Below are 17,160 nucleotides of genomic sequence, written 5' to 3' on the forward strand. Positions count from 1 at the left end.
AGACGTGGTTTTGACAAGTACAAACAAGTATACCACAAAGCAGAATGAAAAATATAGAAGGTATAGAAAACAGAGCTACAATGTAACCTGGAGATCCAAAGAGGGGGCAAAAATCACATTTGGTCAAGGGTATTCAGGAATGGGTTCAATGCAAGAGGTAGCATTTGATATAAACTCTGAAGGTAAGGAGACTTTCAAAAGATAGTAAGAAATAACATAGCATGTAATAGCACGAACAAAAGAGGACAGTCTGATGAAGAACAGCGAACTACTAGTCTGACTAGAGAAGAAGGTAAAAGAGAAGACTAAAAATATAAGTTGAAGCAACATGGTGGAGGGTTTTGGAGGCCAAGATTCAGAACTCGTACCTAATGTTAGCTGTATCAAAGGACTTTTTTGATTTTATTAAGATGTTTTAGAACCAGTTGGAAATCATGTATTCGCCTTCAAGGTCCGCGCTTACTGGTGCTGAAGAGGATACATTCTGGGGAAACTTTCTCCTAGGAGGAAAAGGCCTCATGCTCTGCCTATGAAACCATCCTGAGGAAGGGGGTTTTTGCTAGCCTCCAGACACAAGAGGAAATGCATAGAAGGTGATGCTTTATGAGTAAAAAGAATTAAGAATGTCCTACATGCAAAAACTTGTCAGAGCGCAAGGAAATGAGAGAACAGGATAAGAAGGACTTACTTTATCTTCAAGCTCCAGACTCAAGCGACATAAGTCCCTGTGATGTTGTTCTTTCATCTGTTCAATGACCAGCTCCGCCTCGATGCTCATATTCAATGGATTGCATTCTTCAGAACCAAGCCCTGAAAACACATGGGATCTGTTGACCCTGCAGCAGATTCTTTCAGTAACACAGCTAGCATCTAAGGAGGGACATCCAGTTTAACTAATGAAGGATTTTCAGCCTAAATTACCACTAATGAGATCTACTAGGAAACCACAGAAGCCCAGAGGTTTCTTGTTTCAAGCATTAAAAATGAAGGTGAACAGGCAGCACGGTAGGGTTCTTTCATCTTTTTGAAGAGTAGGTGGGTAGGGGGTAGGGGTGGAAATGGTTGTTTAAAGGTGACCTTCTAAATGCAAATGCTCTGGAATGAGGGAATTTGGTGACACCAGCCAGTCTTCTATCCATCCGACAAAGGAGCAGGAGCGGCATGTGGCAGATGATGCCAGGAGGGAGTAAGGTCACGGGTCAAGATCTCGAACCCACCACTCGATTACAGAAGACTGAGTATTAGAATATTAATTCCCTATAGTGCAAGGGGAACCCCATTTTAAATTATCAGCTAAAATTTTAAAAACAGGGTATTGCTTAGGAACCTAGATATGGGCAGTTTGGGAGACAGATTCTGAACTCATACATGTGGGCTCACTTCCACAACTGCCCGTGATGACGACTGGGAAGGACACCGACACGTGAAGCATAAATGGAGGCTGAGCGAGTACACAGACAAAATGATGACGTCTAATACTGCGTGCAAACCTCTGAAGGCAGGGGACTCAAAAAGGTTTTCCGTGTGGGGGCCCACAGGCAGACAGGAGAAAGGGCCTGTTTCGCATCTGGGATTGACGGTCTTGCCTTGGGGTTTCTGTTTATATATTCTTTTCAGTTGGCATATCCCCAACTGAGAAGTGACAATTGGGGTGCAAGCCACCCCAAGATGGCACAGCTTCACACACCTGTGAGGGGAACCCCCAACACTATGGAAAAAGTCCCAGAAGAGCTTCTGAGGTACATCATATGATCCACTGGGTTCCTTTCTCACACTGCAGTAAGGCTACCAACCGCACGCTTAGAACCACAGCAAAGGTCTTCAGCCCTCTCCCAGTCCCCTCCCCAATCCCTTATTTATTCTAGATGAACGATAAGCAGAGGAATAAACAAATCTTGTAGGAACCAGTACTTCCGGAGCAGTGGGGAAGACTATCACAGAAGAATTTATTATGAGCCCTTTCTGAAACTCAAACAGCACAGGGAGGAAAGAGGCAGAACAGCAGGAGGGAGGAGAAGAGCTAAAAATGAACGCAGCAGGGCTCCCAAACCACTGGCTCTCAACCTCGCCACTCAAAATCCTCCGCAAAGGCACAGCCAACGAACACTTAAATTTATTTGTTGTTTTATAGAGGCAATGCCAATATTTAACAGAGCCAGCATGAGAAAACCAAATCCTGGTTTCTGGTTGGCCTGTTCCCCAAAACCATCCCCACACCCGTGAGGCACTCCTTCAGAAAGGGAAGAGTCGGCAACAGTCAGGGTCTGAATTCTAATTCTCCCAAGGCCTTGGATGCCCAGACGTGGGGCCAGTTTTGTCTTTTTTTTTTTTTTTTTTTTAAGAAAGCAAATATCCTTGTGGTTTGATGTTTTCCATTCCTTTGTTGCTACACATAAAAATCAGATAGAAATATTTTCATAAAGATTTTAAAGACAAATGAAAAAACAGACCACGAGTGAAATGGCTCAAGAAAATAGTATTGCCAGGCTGTTTTGTTTTGTTTTGGATGGTTGCCAAAGTTGTGCAGTTTCACTTTCAAACGTGGCCCTAAAAGCAAAACCTGAAGGCACAGCCTCTGAAAAGATGATGTCGGAACGGCTTACCCTGGTCAGGCTCGATGCGACCCCTGCTGACATCAAGCTCTTCTGACAGCGAGTTCTTCAAGGGAAGTCTCAACACCTTGCCTTGTGCACGAAACTCTTCCAGCTCAGACTGGAGTTCATCCACTTGGTCTTGTAGTACCTTGAGTTTGAAAACCAACACTAGTCTTATATGTGACAGCAAAAGCACACGCAGCAAAAGAAAAAATAAACTGGACCTCACCAGACTAAAAACTTTTGTTTTGAAGGATATCATGAAAGTAAGAAGACAACCCACAGAGTGGCGGAAGAGTTCTTGCAAATTATGTGCTCTGATAAGGGACTTGTAACCAGGTACATAAGGAAATAATACAACTCAATAATAAAAAGACAATCCATTTAAAAATTAGGCAAAGGATTTCAATAGACCTTTCTCCGAAAGAGCTAGGCTGATAAGCACTTGAAGAGCTACTCAAAATCCTTCGTCATCAGGGAAATGCAAATAAAACACCCAGTGAGGTACCACTTCATCACCCCTAGGGATGGCTTGACTTCAAAAGACACGGCAAGAACGACTGTGGGCAAGGATGTGCAGAAACTGGAACGCTCGTATCGGTGGGAACGTAAAATGGTGCACACCCCTTGGGAAAAGTTTGGCGGTTCCTCCAAAGGTTAAACATGCAGTGATCTTATAACCCAGCAATTCCCCTCCTAGATATGTACCCAAGAGAAATGAAAACCTAGCCGCACGAAAGCTCGCACACAGATGTTCATAGCAGCATTATTCATAACAGACTACGTCCAGTGTTCATCAACAAATGAATGGATAAGAAGTGTGGTATCACCATATACGGGAATATAAAGCAGTGGTGACACGCACTACAACACAGATGAACCATGAAAACACTATGTCAGCGAAGGCGGCCAGCCGCAAAGCACCACATATCGTATTTGAGTCCATTTACGTGAAACGTAAAGAACAGGCACATCTACAGAGACGAAAAGTAGATTATTAGTTGCCTAGGGAGAGATTCCACGGCCAAGTGCAGTGGGAGTTTCTTTTTGGGGTGATGAATATGTTCTGACCTCGATTATGGTAATGATGGTACAAGTCTGTGAATGTACTAAAAGATACTGAAGTGTACCCCTTAAATGGGTGAATTGTATGGGTGAATGGTATATAAATCTACTTAAAAAAAAAACACTGAATTTGGGGAATTTGGGGAGATTGGGATGAAAAATCATAACTGTAAAGATCTATAAGGAAAACAACTCTACTTGATTAGAGCCAAGAGCCAAAACTTAATTGTAAAAGTGCCATTAATGTTTCATTTCTTTTCTCAACACGTGCGCGTGAAGGCGGGCTATGAGCAACCTCACAAGGGAGTGACTGTTTTCCTCGTTTCTGCACAAGCCCGATTTTCATCTAAATCAGTTAGAACTGTTAGATTTACCCTTGTTAAAATCAACAAGTGTTTGTGATTTAAGGGGAAAAAAATCCCAAATTCCTAAACTTACGAGAGTTACTTAAAAAAAAAAAAAATCAAAGATTCCTGTTCTTTATAAGGACGTTTTTGTCTTTTCTGGGAGGAATTTGTGATGATTTACTGGCTAAAGACTTGAGTGATTTTGCTTCATTTGCATTTTGCAAATAAAACAAGGACTGTGGTCAGAAAAAAAACCCCAAAAACCACAGAACAAAAGCAAATTACATCAGATTAGGTCTGCAGCGTTTGATTAAGAAAGGCTCATTCTGGAACAAGCCCATCAACATGAGCATGTATTTCCCCACTTGGAATAGAACTATGTTCTCCTCTAAGCACGAGCAATCTGACCTAGATAAAGCAGACTTAACTGCAGTTTCCATGATTCCCTAATACTTGGGGGATACTAAATAATAACAGCTAACGTTTGGGTTAAGTGCTTACTATGTTCGAGACTCTGTTCTAAGCGTTTTACATATACTCGCTGACTCTTCTCCACAACCTACCGAGTGGTACCCTTATGTTTGTCATCGTACAGATGAGGAACGGAGGCACCCACAGATTATTAAGCGACTTGCTTATGGTCACTAGTAAATGGTGAAGTGGGATTTGAACCCAGGCCCTCCTGCAAGTATTGGGTTCTCTTTAGTCACTCACCCTGCACTGCTGTTCATATTCATTTCTCATCTGTGTCAGCCTCTCTTCTTGCAGAAAGAATTCAGCGCTGCTGGGATCAAGGTCACCAAACTAGAAAAGGAGAAGAACATAGTTTCCACTTTCCCCAAGTGTCCCTCCCGGACCTTTAACCCACCAAAGGTCCCAGTCTGTGGAGTTCACCCAGAATATGGTCTCTTGAGTATGAAAGGAATGTGACATTTAAGCAGAACATTACCAGCTGCATGATGGGAAGAACATACTAGAGTGATGTGTTCAACTAAGGCAGGGATCCCTTCTCAGTGCTAGGCGATGTCTCCCTCGTATCCAAGCTCTGAAATTATATCCCTGCCAAACTGACGGCCTCCTTGAGCCATGTGAACGCTTCCTTAATAGAAATTTCCTTGGTGGCATTGCTTCTGTTCTTTTGAGCAAGCTACACTTTGGGCTGCATGTCAGGAGACCAAATTTAAACAGATGTACCTTTTCTGCTAACACGTTTTCCAAATTTCGCTGGAGTTTGTTTGTCAGATTCTCATACTCTGCCAACTTCTCTGCATTTTCCAGAAGCTCATTTTCTAGACGACTGTTTTCCTGAAGAAATTTGGGGAAAGTAAATGGGCACAGCATTAAAAATAAGCAAACTGTTGTACCTTTTTATAGGATGCATAAATTAGTGCTCAAGATTGAGAGAGTTTGTTCATCTTGAAAGTTTCAGTAGAGAGGACAAAAGTAAATATTAAAAAACTGGTATTTATCTTATAACCCAAAAGTCTGCCTCCTGTTTCTTTGCTCCTGCAGAACAATGCTGTCTCATAGGGTAGCGACTAGCAGTCATATGTAGTTAGTGAGCACTTGAAATATGTATATAGTACAAACTGAGATGTACTCTAGGTGTGTAAAATACTCACCAGACTTTGAGGAGTTAGTGCAAAAATGTAAAATGGCTCAATAATAATTTTTGTATATTGATTATTTGTCAATGTTTTGGAGATACTGGTTTAAATAAAATGATTCAGAATTAAATTCACCTGTTCCACTTGATGCGGCCACTTGAAAATTTGATGTTACATAAATGGCTTGCATTGTATTTCTATTGGACAACATTGCAGTATAATATTTAATGACATGAAAAACATTCTCAATATATTGTCAAAATTGGTGGCAGGAGACCCTGTTCATCTGATAGCAAAAGAGAACTCAGAAAAGTATAAAAAGAATAATGAACATCAATTTCATTTACTGATGATATAGTTTGATTTATATTTACAATTTTATTTTGGCTTAAAGATATAAAAGCTACACATAAAGGTTTTTCATTACTTGTATGTTTAAATTATTATAATAAAATAACACATCAACTGAAGTCCACAAAAGATTTTTTTTCCTATATATAATACTTGTTAGATTTCTACCCACATTTGCTTAAAAAATAAAACCCCACAGACCTGCATTTTGACATATGTTCTATTCCAGTGTTAAAGACTGATTGGAAGAACATTATTTTCAAAGTATATTTTGCCAAAAGAATATAAAGCCAGTATATTTTTAATACATTCTAGTTCACACCCTCACATAGCAATATGGAATAAAAAAAGAATGTGCTTGAAGCATTTTTTTCTTAAAAAAAAAAAAAATACCACCTTCTCCCAAACTGCCAGTTCTAAAACTATGATCTTTCAAAGTATGTCTAAATTTAGATGACAAAACAGTTAGGAGCGATCTCTGTGTATGTATCAGGCCTGTGCTGGTGCTCTGGAAGCCAATCAGGTTCTGTTACTGACCACAGGGAAAACACGATCTGGACCAGGGGTTGGGAGATGGAGATACGATTGTCTGTGATGCCTTATCTTCTAGCAAGAGAAAAACAGGCATCATGGGAATGAAAAAGTCCTGTGGTCTGCCGTGTCGGAGCAAGCAGTGAAGGAGCCTCAGAGCCCACTGAGGTCCCGAGAGCGCTGAGGGCAGGTGCGGCGGGGTCTGGGGCACGGCTGGGGGGCGGGGGCTACCGGTGGGACCTGCGGTTGGAAAAGCAGGAGGCCAGGCTCCCTTCTGGGGGCCTTCGGGGCTGCGACGCCGCACTTTTACGAAGGGTAACAGCATGTCCTTGAGTAAGGGAACTCTGCTGGCCATATGGAGGTCGGGGAGACAGAAGAAAAGGTGCACAGAGCTCAGCTGAGAAATTCCAGTGAATTCCAAACCTGTGCAGAGGCTGCGGACACAGAGAGGAAGGGGATAAATCTGCATGACCTTTCAGAGCGTCAGCACGTCTGAGACCGATGGGTGAGGACTGAGGATTTTAGCTTCTGTGACAGCACATGGTAACGATGTAGGTTGAGGAGGAAATCCCAAAAAGGAAGCAGTTTGATGGTGAGGGTGGGAGAATTCGCTCAGTTTTTGATGTGTGGCGTTGCAGGAACAATAGTTAATATTCTATGTATATTTATTACTTTCCAAACACTACGTATGTAGCATCTCTCTTAATCCGCATTTTTAAATATGCCCAATGGTGCCCATTCTGTACAGGAGGAAACAGGCTGGAATAAAGCGGTCGAGCTTTTCCAGTACGCCGTGGTATCTGGAATGGAACTAGGCAGTCTGAGTCCACACCAACCCCCCTTACCTCTAGACTACACTGCACCACATCAGAGTCCAAAAAGAGAAAGATCACTTCCTCTCCGGAGACACAGGGAAGGAGAGGACGATGTATAAGGCAAAAGAAATGTTTGGAAGCAAAGAAACGAAGCTGCTGAGCTCTGTGCGGCCGGAGACAAGGCATCTGCTCCGACCTGGGGTGAGAGACAGGGAAGAGGGAGGGCATCGACCAGGTCGTCCAACAGCCCTAAGGACTCAGTGCAGCTTAAGGTGGGGGTGGGGAGAAGAACAAGACACACTAATCAACACTATCGGCAAACCAGAAGCCTGGCTACTCCTGAAATCTGGATCCCAGCAGGGGCTCGGCCGTGTCTGGGTCATGACCCAGCAGCGCAAACTTGCGGGAATCCTGGGACGGAGCCCTGTGCGGACCCGCCCTCTTACGGAGCCCTAGTTTTGCAGGTGGTATCCCCAGCAGGGACGCGGGCCAGAGACCTAAGAGGAGGATTACCTTTAAAGAGAGGGCAAGGCGGTCCCGGACGTAGTTCTCTTCCGTTTTTGCCTTTTCGATCTCCTGCTCCAGTTCCACACGCTGCTTGCCCACCTGCTGCAGGATCTGTTCTCTCTCCTTCCGGTGCTCATTCTTCAAGGCTGCTATGCGTTCCTTGTACTCTTCATCCAGCTTCCTATGAGAAGGGAAGACCAACGAGCTGCCTCCAAATCCCTCAGAGGCCCTGTGCAGATCCGCCAAAAATGGAAACACGGAGTCACAGAGACTGGAAGCTCCTTGAGGGATCCAACATGTCCTGCTTTCCTTTAGGCTTGACCACACCTGCGTCCCTCCAGCCAGGTGTGGCCACGCAGGCGGGCGGGCTGAGCCGCACACGCAGGGGGCCCGGGGGCGGGGGGGGGGGGGACGTGGCCCTACCAGCCGCACCTGAGGTTGTACTCGTTCCGCCGCTCTATGGCCGCATGGTGGTCGTCCACCTCTGAAGCCATGAGAGACTTGAGCTTCTCGGCCTTGTCCAGATCTGACCGTAGCTTCTCTTTTTCTCTGACCACTTGATCAACTCGCTCCCTAGAATGAGAAATAGACCAAGTTCAAGGGAAACTGTCTCTAAGCAACAAGTAGACCCAAAAAAGCTCTCATCTGGCTTGCTTCAATACAAACTAAAACCAAGACAACCAAAACCCTTCCAAAACAAAAAGACACTTCCATGGCTCCCTTCCAAAGCCCAATGCAAATGCAAGCGTCACCACGTTTACACAGTGGTGAGATGCTAGGAGGTGAGCCACACCTGCCTAGAGAACGCGTCACAGGCATCTGAAGGACTGCGGCACGAGAGGGAAAGGGAATGTGGCAGGTGAACCTTCCAACTCACAGCAAATGCCGGATCTCAGCCTTAAAGCTGGCCAGAGCTGCCTGGTGAATGCCATTTCTGGTGACCAGAAGTTCATTTTCAAGAGCCAGTGTCAATTCTGTCAGGTTGACATTTCCATCAAGGCTGAAATCCAAGGCCTAGAAATCAGAACAAGTTGAAAATGACTGTAAGTTCTGTCCTCTAAAGCGGAATCAGGGAAGGGTATACAAACTCAGAGAAGTGGAATGTATAGTCAAGAAGCTGGATGATTACATTTCTTTAGTGATTGCTTAGGACAATCTTCAATCTAAGTTCTCTCTCAGGAAACGATAACATACTTCTTTGCATGTTTAAAAAAATACCATCTGGCACCATAAATAAATGCAATAGGACGACTCTAATCTTTACCAACCACAGATGAGTTAAGAGCATTGCCTAACTTGTCAATAGTTTAGGAGTTAAAAACATGGGAAGTAGTTAGCAACAGACTCCTGGTCGAATGGGGGTAAGAAAAGTTACCTCTTATTTCTGAGATCTTGTGAAAAGAATTATTAAGGAGAAATCAAATCAAATCAGTTTCCAAAGCACTGGAATTTTCAACCCTTCCCCAATTTGTCCTTCTTCTCCCATGTTAGCTGCCACACCTTCAGGATCTCCTGGCTGTTCTCAATGCCCTCTTCCTGCCAGGAGTCGAGTATTTTCTCCACTGATGCGTAGCCCATCCCATCGTCCAGGCAGGAGAAGACCCGAAAGCCAATGGTACTCGTCATCACTGATGGGGTTGTGGTGCGTCGGCCACTCTCATCGAAGGACTGGAAGAAGAAAGAGACTTGAGCCAGGTCAGACATTTCAACCAGACATTGATCCAAACTGGACGGTCCTGACCACAATGAGGAGAAGGCATGTCTCTCTAACACTACTAGAAAAACAAGTCATGCAGCCCCTTTGATCTTTCTTTCCCACGTGAGTCAAGAATGCAAAACTTATCAGAAACAGTGGATCTGGTAGTGAGTCCCTTGACATAGACGTGTCCCTACTTAACACCAGGTTTCTTCTGACTCGCAGCTAACTAAACATTAAGGGGCACAACTAGTGGCTTCCCACTCTGTAATTTATGGTCATTTTTCAACCCAACTTTTCCTTCCCAGTGGTTTAGTCTTTCTTCTTTTGCTTCTCTCTTTCTCCTTATTCTTCAGACAACAGGTTAATTCATTAAAAACTATTCAAATGGGTTTTAACTTCTAGTCACAGAGAAATCACTTCCTATTTATTTCTTACCTGCATGGAGAGGTGCCTTTTCAACTGTCTATAGGGCGTAGATGCCGATGGTGTGAGGGATTTTCCATTTTTGAACAAGCCGTAGAAAAAATCTTCTACACTCATCGTACCATCAGCATCAAGATTATGGAAGACTTCCTCAAGCATCTAGAAAAGAATAACCACTTATTTTCAGTATTTCCCTCAAAATAACACAAGGCCCAAAGTACATCTGTGGCCAACAGAAGCTGGCACCGCTGTTGACCTTAGGGCCCCAGAAATAGAACACGTACCCTTATTCTCACTTCACTGAATTTATTTTCCTTTTCTGTAATACGTCCTTCCTCTTCCATAAACTAAGTAAACGTCCGTTTTCATAATCTTATGCAATTTAGCAATCACCTATTTTTTCTTTTATTCATACTCTTAAAATGGGCAATCTTTAATGTTGCTATACATTATTCTATGGATTAAAAAATCACTTAAAAATATGAAGGTATAGCTTCCCAGTGTTGTAATAGAAATAAGTTTGGACCGGGGGCACCTGGGTGGCAGAGTCGGTTAACTGTCCGACTCTTGATTTCAGCTGAGGTCATGACCTCAGGGTCGTGAGATGCAGCCCCGTGTCCGGCTCCACGCTGGGTGTGGAGCCTGCTGAAGATTCTGTCTCTCTCTGCCCCTCCCCCACCTCTCTAAAAAAAGAAAAAGTCTGGACAGTCATTCAGCCAGTATATTGTGGTGACTCTACACGATATTTTGCTTATATTGAATTTCTGAAATTGGTATATTGTCATAGCAGAATTTGGTCTGGGACAGATTGCGATGTTCTAAGAGTTTGGGTCTGAACCCAGGACTTGGGGTTTAGAGTGGTACTTGGGACAACCCTGCATGTTTTGGGTTTTGTTTTAATGCTTTCGCACAGGAGAAATGAAGATCAGATACGATGGATTTTGTGTGTGTCCAGCAGAAGGGTCCAAGAGATGTAAAGGGAAGGGAATTCTGCCTGGCTATTTTGTACCCTCTACAATAAGCAAGTAGTCCTCATCATGTAACTGGGGAAGGAGAGACTGAGCTGTAGTCCCTTCTAGAGGCTTGCCTAGGAGATGGTGTGTCCCCTAGCTCAACAGAGAGCTCCAAAGGGATGAGTAAAGCAGCATGAGTCACCGACACCACAAAACAGGGAGGAAAGGCAATGACCTCCTTTTTCCTGGCAGCTGGATTCCTCTTTACTTTGGGGGCTGAGGTTTTTCCATACAGAAACTCCTCCGTTGTACCAATCACCGAGGATCTTGTTAAAATGCAGACTCTGATATAGGGGGTCTGATGTAAATCTGGGGGCACGGTCTGAGATTCCGCATCTCTGACAGGCTCTCAGATGACGCCCATGTTGCCGAGTGGTAAGGAAACAGATTAAGCAGCAAAGTTACTCTGAGGCATTAGAGTCTGCAACTGGGTCCGTTCTAACAAAGGCCTCTTCGTGACACACCTTCAAATTCTGAATATTCATTTCATAAGTCTGGACTATTGCTAGGGCTTGTCATCTCATAACTGTTGATTTTATTCTTCATGTAAGTGCTTGAGGCATTTATCTCAAATGTTTCTTTCCAGTTCACATCCAATAGGAAACATCTGTGTCTACTCTTTTTTTAATACGACTTCCTCTGGAGAGGACTCTGAAACAAGAAAGCATTCCTTTTTTTTTAAGAAACCATTTTAAAGAGCGGAAATCTTTGGAAGAGAACAGTCCCTAATAGAGAACTAAATGGCAAAACCAATGGAAAGGTATTTGGGGTGAGATTCTAAGGTTACTAAGATCCCTCAGTGTTTCTGTCTTGTTCTTACCGACCAAAAGACCACTTTCTTGGAGGACTAGGCTTTCAGGACCACCAAACCAGAAGTTACAGTAAATCCAGGTGTCCTGACCTGAAGTTAGCAAGCATTATTTCGGCTCTAAACTTAGCTCCACGCTGCTTGGTCTTGTGACCTCGGCCAAGTCCACGCACAGCTTCCAGACTGCCTAAAAACCCATCACCTCATCCCTTCAAAGTGGCGGAGCGAGTGAGTCCCGCCAGTAATTACGCACAGGGGAGCAGGCAAGTGGTGGAGAGAGCTGTGGATTCAGAAGGCAGAGTTGGGCTGAACAGAATGCAGGTCAAATGGGCAACGCCCCCCCCCCCCGGGCCCTGTGCAGAAGCCATATCTAGAACCCTAGAACATTCTTACTCCTCATGACACACCAGCCAGCTCTCGGATGGTTGATTTCCCAGTGTGTCAGTTAGGAACTGATGCACTAGACTAGGGTTAACAGACCCAAATGCCCAGAGAGGCCAGGAAGGTGTGATGAATAAGGCCGGTAGTCTTGAGACGTCACAGAGTGGCGCCATTTAAAGCAGGGACTGAGCACGTGAGTGCAGGCCCTGTCCCAAGGAGCTAGCCAGCCAACCCTCACTGCTAGCATAATGGACTCAAATGTTCTGGTTCTTAGAAAAATCTCCTGATTTAAAAAAAAAAAAAGTGTAGCAAAAGGTCAATTTTTAAACATTGGGCAGGCCAAAGGAAAAAAAAACCAAAAACCCCAAAACTTGGGGCCGTATTTGGCATCTAGGGCGATAGTTTGCCATCCTGCCTTACAGTTGTCCTTGCTTCTGGAAAGCAGGGTACATGAGACAGGGAATCTAGTTCCCCTTCACGGTAATGGCAACAAGCAGCAGGGACATCACTCTCTTTAACTATAAAATGAGGAGGGGGCTAAATCTAAAATTGCTTTCGGCCATGAAATCCTATGATCCCAAGTTGTAGGGTGATGAGATCATCTTGAACTTTCAGCTCCTCTGTGGCCTAGAGCCAGCAGTATGAAAAACTATAGTATTTCATGATTTTTTTTTTGGCGGGGAGAAACATTAAGTAAAAGCTATATTCAATGAGCAATGTTTTACTCATCCTCGAATCAGAGGAAAATAACTGTGTTACTTCTTTTCCTGGACTCTGGAAACTCCACCACAGAAGAAAATGCAACTCCCCACAAACGGCTACAGTTTATTCCAAGAATTGCTCTTAGATAAATAGTCCAAGGGTGTGCAATATTTCTTGGCAATACCACCCAAGTTTCTGCACACTGCCCTGGTTTATAATTTAGGAGGATGAATTTAATGTTATGACTCAACAACCAACACTGAAAAATAAATGACCACTGAACCACTGAAAAGGTAGTCAAAGGTACAGAACAGTCACATATGCTAGGGAGAAGGCAGGAAAAGGCTTTTCTGCAAAATTAGGCTACTTGGTAGCTTTTGATGATAAATGTCTTTCTGGCTTAGGAAAATAAAACCACTTATCCCCTGAGCAAGCAGAGAGTATGGTTTCAAATATCATTATAATCAAAGATTCCCCAAACTACAACTATAAGCCTTAACCTCTGAGTCCCTCCTTATTTTCGACTCTTTGAAAGACAAATCTTAGAATTATTTATATTCTGTTTCACAGCTATTCATGCACCCAGTTCTGCCAGTCCCCCTCTTTATTCTTCAGAAAAGGTAAAGCTCAAAATTTTATCAAGCAGGAGTCTTTTGGGGGCTCCTTCAAGATTCTTCTGTATATCTTCAAAACCACCAACCTACCCTTTTCCATCTCCTCATGACCAGAATATCGTGATGGCTCCTGGCTGGTCCCCTAGCAACAGGCTGTCCTGACACCAATATACCCACAAAAGAAGCTCAGACAATCCTCAGTATTGAAGTTTGTCCTATATATTACTCAGCCCACTGAAGAACCCATGGTTGATATTAAGATCTTCTCTCCAAAAGCCTAAACTCATCAGCCTGTCCTTTGAAAGAAACACTCGCCCAGCTCCAATCTTCTCAACTCCCTGCGTAATCCGTCCTCCAGGTCTTTCCCACATTTTGCTCAGTGAAAGCCACTTCTACAAATATATGTGACGTCATGGCTGCACAGAGGCAGTATTTGATAATGACACAGGGTAACATCTTAGCACGGGCTCAGTAGGTGTCAGCCATTGTCAGGGGTTGGTTTTTGTTTTCGTTTTTGTTTTCTTCCATAACACAACCTGAGCTTCGCAAAGAAAGACTCTTTGTGGCTTACTTCCTAGGGAAAAAAAAGACTGGGGTCTCTGTAACATGCTACAGGAAGCCAACATCCGGCTGTTCCGTTTTCTCGTGATTCCTATTCCTGAATAAAAACGTGCCGCAAGGCTTACCTCCCCATCAACATTCTGCAGATCGTACTGCTCACAGATGGAGACCAGTTTCTTTCGGTTCAGGTGACCATCACGGGTGATCCCCAAGTCTTCACAAACCTCCTGCAGTTTCTCTTCTATCCAGTCTTGGGGCGCAGAAGACCCACCCTGTGAGGCATTCAAGTCGTCTGGGTTCCAAAATCTTAACTGACCTGAAATAAAAACGTCTATGGTGCTGTCTGCAAAGGAATTGCAAGAAGAGAGAGCCTATCCTCACAGAAAATCATGCTTTCTGAAAGTCAATATTACAGGAAAGAGACTATGAAGGCTGATGCCGTTTTGATTTGAATCTGCAGTTCAAATGAAACGGAACCACGGGTTCTTGGGCTGCAACTAGAGCTAAGAGGCACCTTGCTCTATACCGTGCAAGAAACACCGCCCACGCAAGCATACCAACGTTCTAGGTTTGTTTTATTCCAACTGAAAGCATGCACAGGCCTTAAGGCTTTGGTGTAACTGGGAGAGAAGGCCAGTGAGAGCCCATCCAAAGAGATTTCTATGCCCTGCCCCACCTAGAGCCACCAGACGTCACTATCGCCAGTCTTTCTAGTCAAAGCACTAGAACTGTTTTTACTGAGAAGGAAATGATTTCATGATAATTATCATAACATCATCATAAAAGTCTCAGGATTAGCCTGCTTCCGAATCTTTACACCTTTAAATATTCTGCCCTACAGACAAACCCACTTGAAAGAAGATATGGCTGTAAAAGGCAAGTTACTAATCATCTAAACATTAAGGATAGGCTTCATTTGAACTCTTAACAATCAGACTTCTTATTTAAAAATCAAAACGTATTTATCCTCTATTAAAAGTTCTCACTTCAAGTTAAATTTTTCACTTACGTGTTAGAGATTTTAAGTCATTACTTAATCATGAGATAATTACTGGCACAATTTTGCATGCTTGCAAGAACCCTAGGAGGCTGAGAAGAGCATTTCGTGCTGCCCTTACTATTTATTGAAGAAATTAAGCTTATCACTGCTGTGTCTTTGCAGGTTAGAGACCTAGAGAACACACAGTAATTACACTCAAGTGCAGTTTCGCCAGGGTAGTCTGTGAAGTGGGGGAAGGTTCTGTCAGCTGAACCACAGCGCCATCTGCTGGCCCCTGACATTCAACATGTCTTGCTGCTGCTTCAATACATCTGAAACTTGGCAATGGGTGCATTTTAATAGGTCTCTGTTTAGTTTACTACGGCTCATAGATTAATTTGAAAGTTTGTATGAGAGAGTCATTGACCCATAAGTAAAATTCCACATCTTAGTTGCCATACTTTGCGTGAGGTTAAATGCTAGGATTTTAAAACTATGAACTTTCCACCAGGAATGAATTTTTTTATGGCGGTTGTTCTTAAGGTTCCTTCTTAGCTGGCCTCCAGCATGCAAGGCTGCTGGGAAGAAGGCTGAGAGATGCAGGAAGGGGGTGTGGAGCGTGCCGTGTGACCGGCAGAGCCCGACACCCACTCAGCTCCTACCTTCTGCTTCATACTCCTCACTGCGCGGTGTCTTCCAGGGCTAGAGAAAGCAAGAGAAGATGAGTGCGCTTTAGTACACATTCAGCTTTCCCAAGATCGGAGCGCTCTCTGGCTCTGAATCCATCACCTGACTCAGAACCCTCCAGGTGGGCTCTCCTGAGTCAACCAGCCAGACTCCTAAGAAACACCACAAAGCCGACTACACGATTTCACTACGGATTTGCCTTTCGGATGTGCAAATTCACTTACTCAACAGCAAAACCTATCACAGCCAATAAAACCAAGCCAAAGCAAATATTCAGAATCCATCAACCAACAAAAATTCATACCATGCATTTATGTTTTTCAATGTGTATTGAGTGCGAGGTATTATGGTACATCTTCAGAATACAACTATGAACAGAACAATCACATTTTTTTAAATTTTATTTATTTATTTGACAGAGAGAAAGAGACAGCCAGTGAGAGAGGGAACACAAGCAGGGGGAGGGGGAGAGGAAGAAGCAGGCTCCCAGCGGAGGAGCCCGATGTGGGGCTCGATCCCAGGACTCTGGGATCACACCCTGAGCCGAAGGCAGGCGCTTAATGACTGAGCCACCCAGGCGCCCCAGAACAATCACATTTCTTGCCTCGAGAAGTTCATATGCTAATAAGACACGCACACGAGAACACAGAAAGTACACTATTGTAGTATATTATGATCGGGAAGTTCAGAATGTCATGAGGGTACCTAAATGGGATCCTCCAGATTCTGGAGATCAGGGTAGACTTCCTGAAAGAAGCAACATCTAAACTGAGACCTGAAGGGTGAGCTGAAGAGCCATGTGAAAAAGAAGGAGCAGCTCCTGTTTGCCGAAGCACAGAGACAAGAATGAGCCTAGTGTGTCTGTAACACAGTGAGGAAGGAGACAGAGACGCACCCAAAACAGGTAGGCTAGAAAAGTCAAGTTAAATACGTGTTACCGGTAACTTGCATTAGAAGCCGTGAAAATGACCTGAACTGGACTGTTCTGCCCTTGCGCTGTGTTACTACTGGACCTTTTCAGTCACAGCATACACGTGCAGGGCGTGTACTGCGCAAACGCACCCAGCCAAGGGCACACGTCAGGACAACTCCAGCCCTTGCTCCACCGGCCAAGCGCAGGCAGCATAGGTCTACCTCCGGTCGGTGCGACAAGGAGGTCCGCAGTGGCCTTCAGCTGGCCAGCGAGCTGCCTCGTCAGTCCTGTTGGGAGGGTCTACAACCATCGCAGGAAACCCTGTTGAGAAAGGGGGTGTTCCCCTTTCTAGACCTGCTGGCTGTCTCAGCAGACATTCCACTTGATGGATGAAGCTGCCTTTGACACAAATACCCAGCCCTTTCTCCGTGACGGCTGAGCTACACAAGACAACCTGACTTCCGGGGATCCTAAAGACACTGCACAGGAAAACACACCTGATTAACCGCAGCCTCGGAGAGCTTGGGTCCCACATGGCGAACAGTGCGCCGCCCAAAATTCTC

General features: G+C 44.2%; 1 protein-coding gene and 1 long non-coding RNA gene across 7 annotated transcripts in view; one reads left to right on the plus strand and one right to left on the minus strand.

The window, feature by feature from the left end:
- Positions 1 to 17,160, plus strand: part of LOC130542561 (uncharacterized) — a 122,858-nt gene that overhangs the window by 70,068 nt on the left and 35,630 nt on the right. The gene's annotated exons all lie outside the window — the stretch shown is intronic.
- The window catches only part of NIN (ninein), a 93,055-nt gene that overhangs the window by 32,974 nt on the left and 42,921 nt on the right, over positions 1 to 17,160 (minus strand). For all 6 annotated transcript variants that reach the window (XM_048215657.2, XM_026513714.4, XM_026513713.4 and 3 more), the window contains 11 exons: positions 15,660 to 15,699; positions 14,144 to 14,334; positions 9,952 to 10,098; positions 9,318 to 9,485; positions 8,695 to 8,831; positions 8,250 to 8,390; positions 7,824 to 7,998; positions 5,201 to 5,311; positions 4,721 to 4,810; positions 2,604 to 2,742; positions 689 to 810 (listed from right to left, as the gene is read on the minus strand). In XM_048215657.2, coding sequence (XP_048071614.2) covers positions 689 to 810; positions 2,604 to 2,742; positions 4,721 to 4,810; positions 5,201 to 5,311; positions 7,824 to 7,998; positions 8,250 to 8,390; positions 8,695 to 8,831; positions 9,318 to 9,485; positions 9,952 to 10,098; positions 14,144 to 14,334; positions 15,660 to 15,699 — 1,461 coding nt within the window. The remainder of the gene's footprint in view (positions 1 to 688; positions 811 to 2,603; positions 2,743 to 4,720; positions 4,811 to 5,200; positions 5,312 to 7,823; positions 7,999 to 8,249; positions 8,391 to 8,694; positions 8,832 to 9,317; positions 9,486 to 9,951; positions 10,099 to 14,143; positions 14,335 to 15,659; positions 15,700 to 17,160) is intronic.

This window comes from Ursus arctos, unplaced genomic scaffold, assembly GCF_023065955.2.
Source record: "Ursus arctos isolate Adak ecotype North America unplaced genomic scaffold, UrsArc2.0 scaffold_37, whole genome shotgun sequence".
In the NCBI taxonomy this organism is placed as follows: Eukaryota; Metazoa; Chordata; class Mammalia; order Carnivora; family Ursidae; genus Ursus; species Ursus arctos.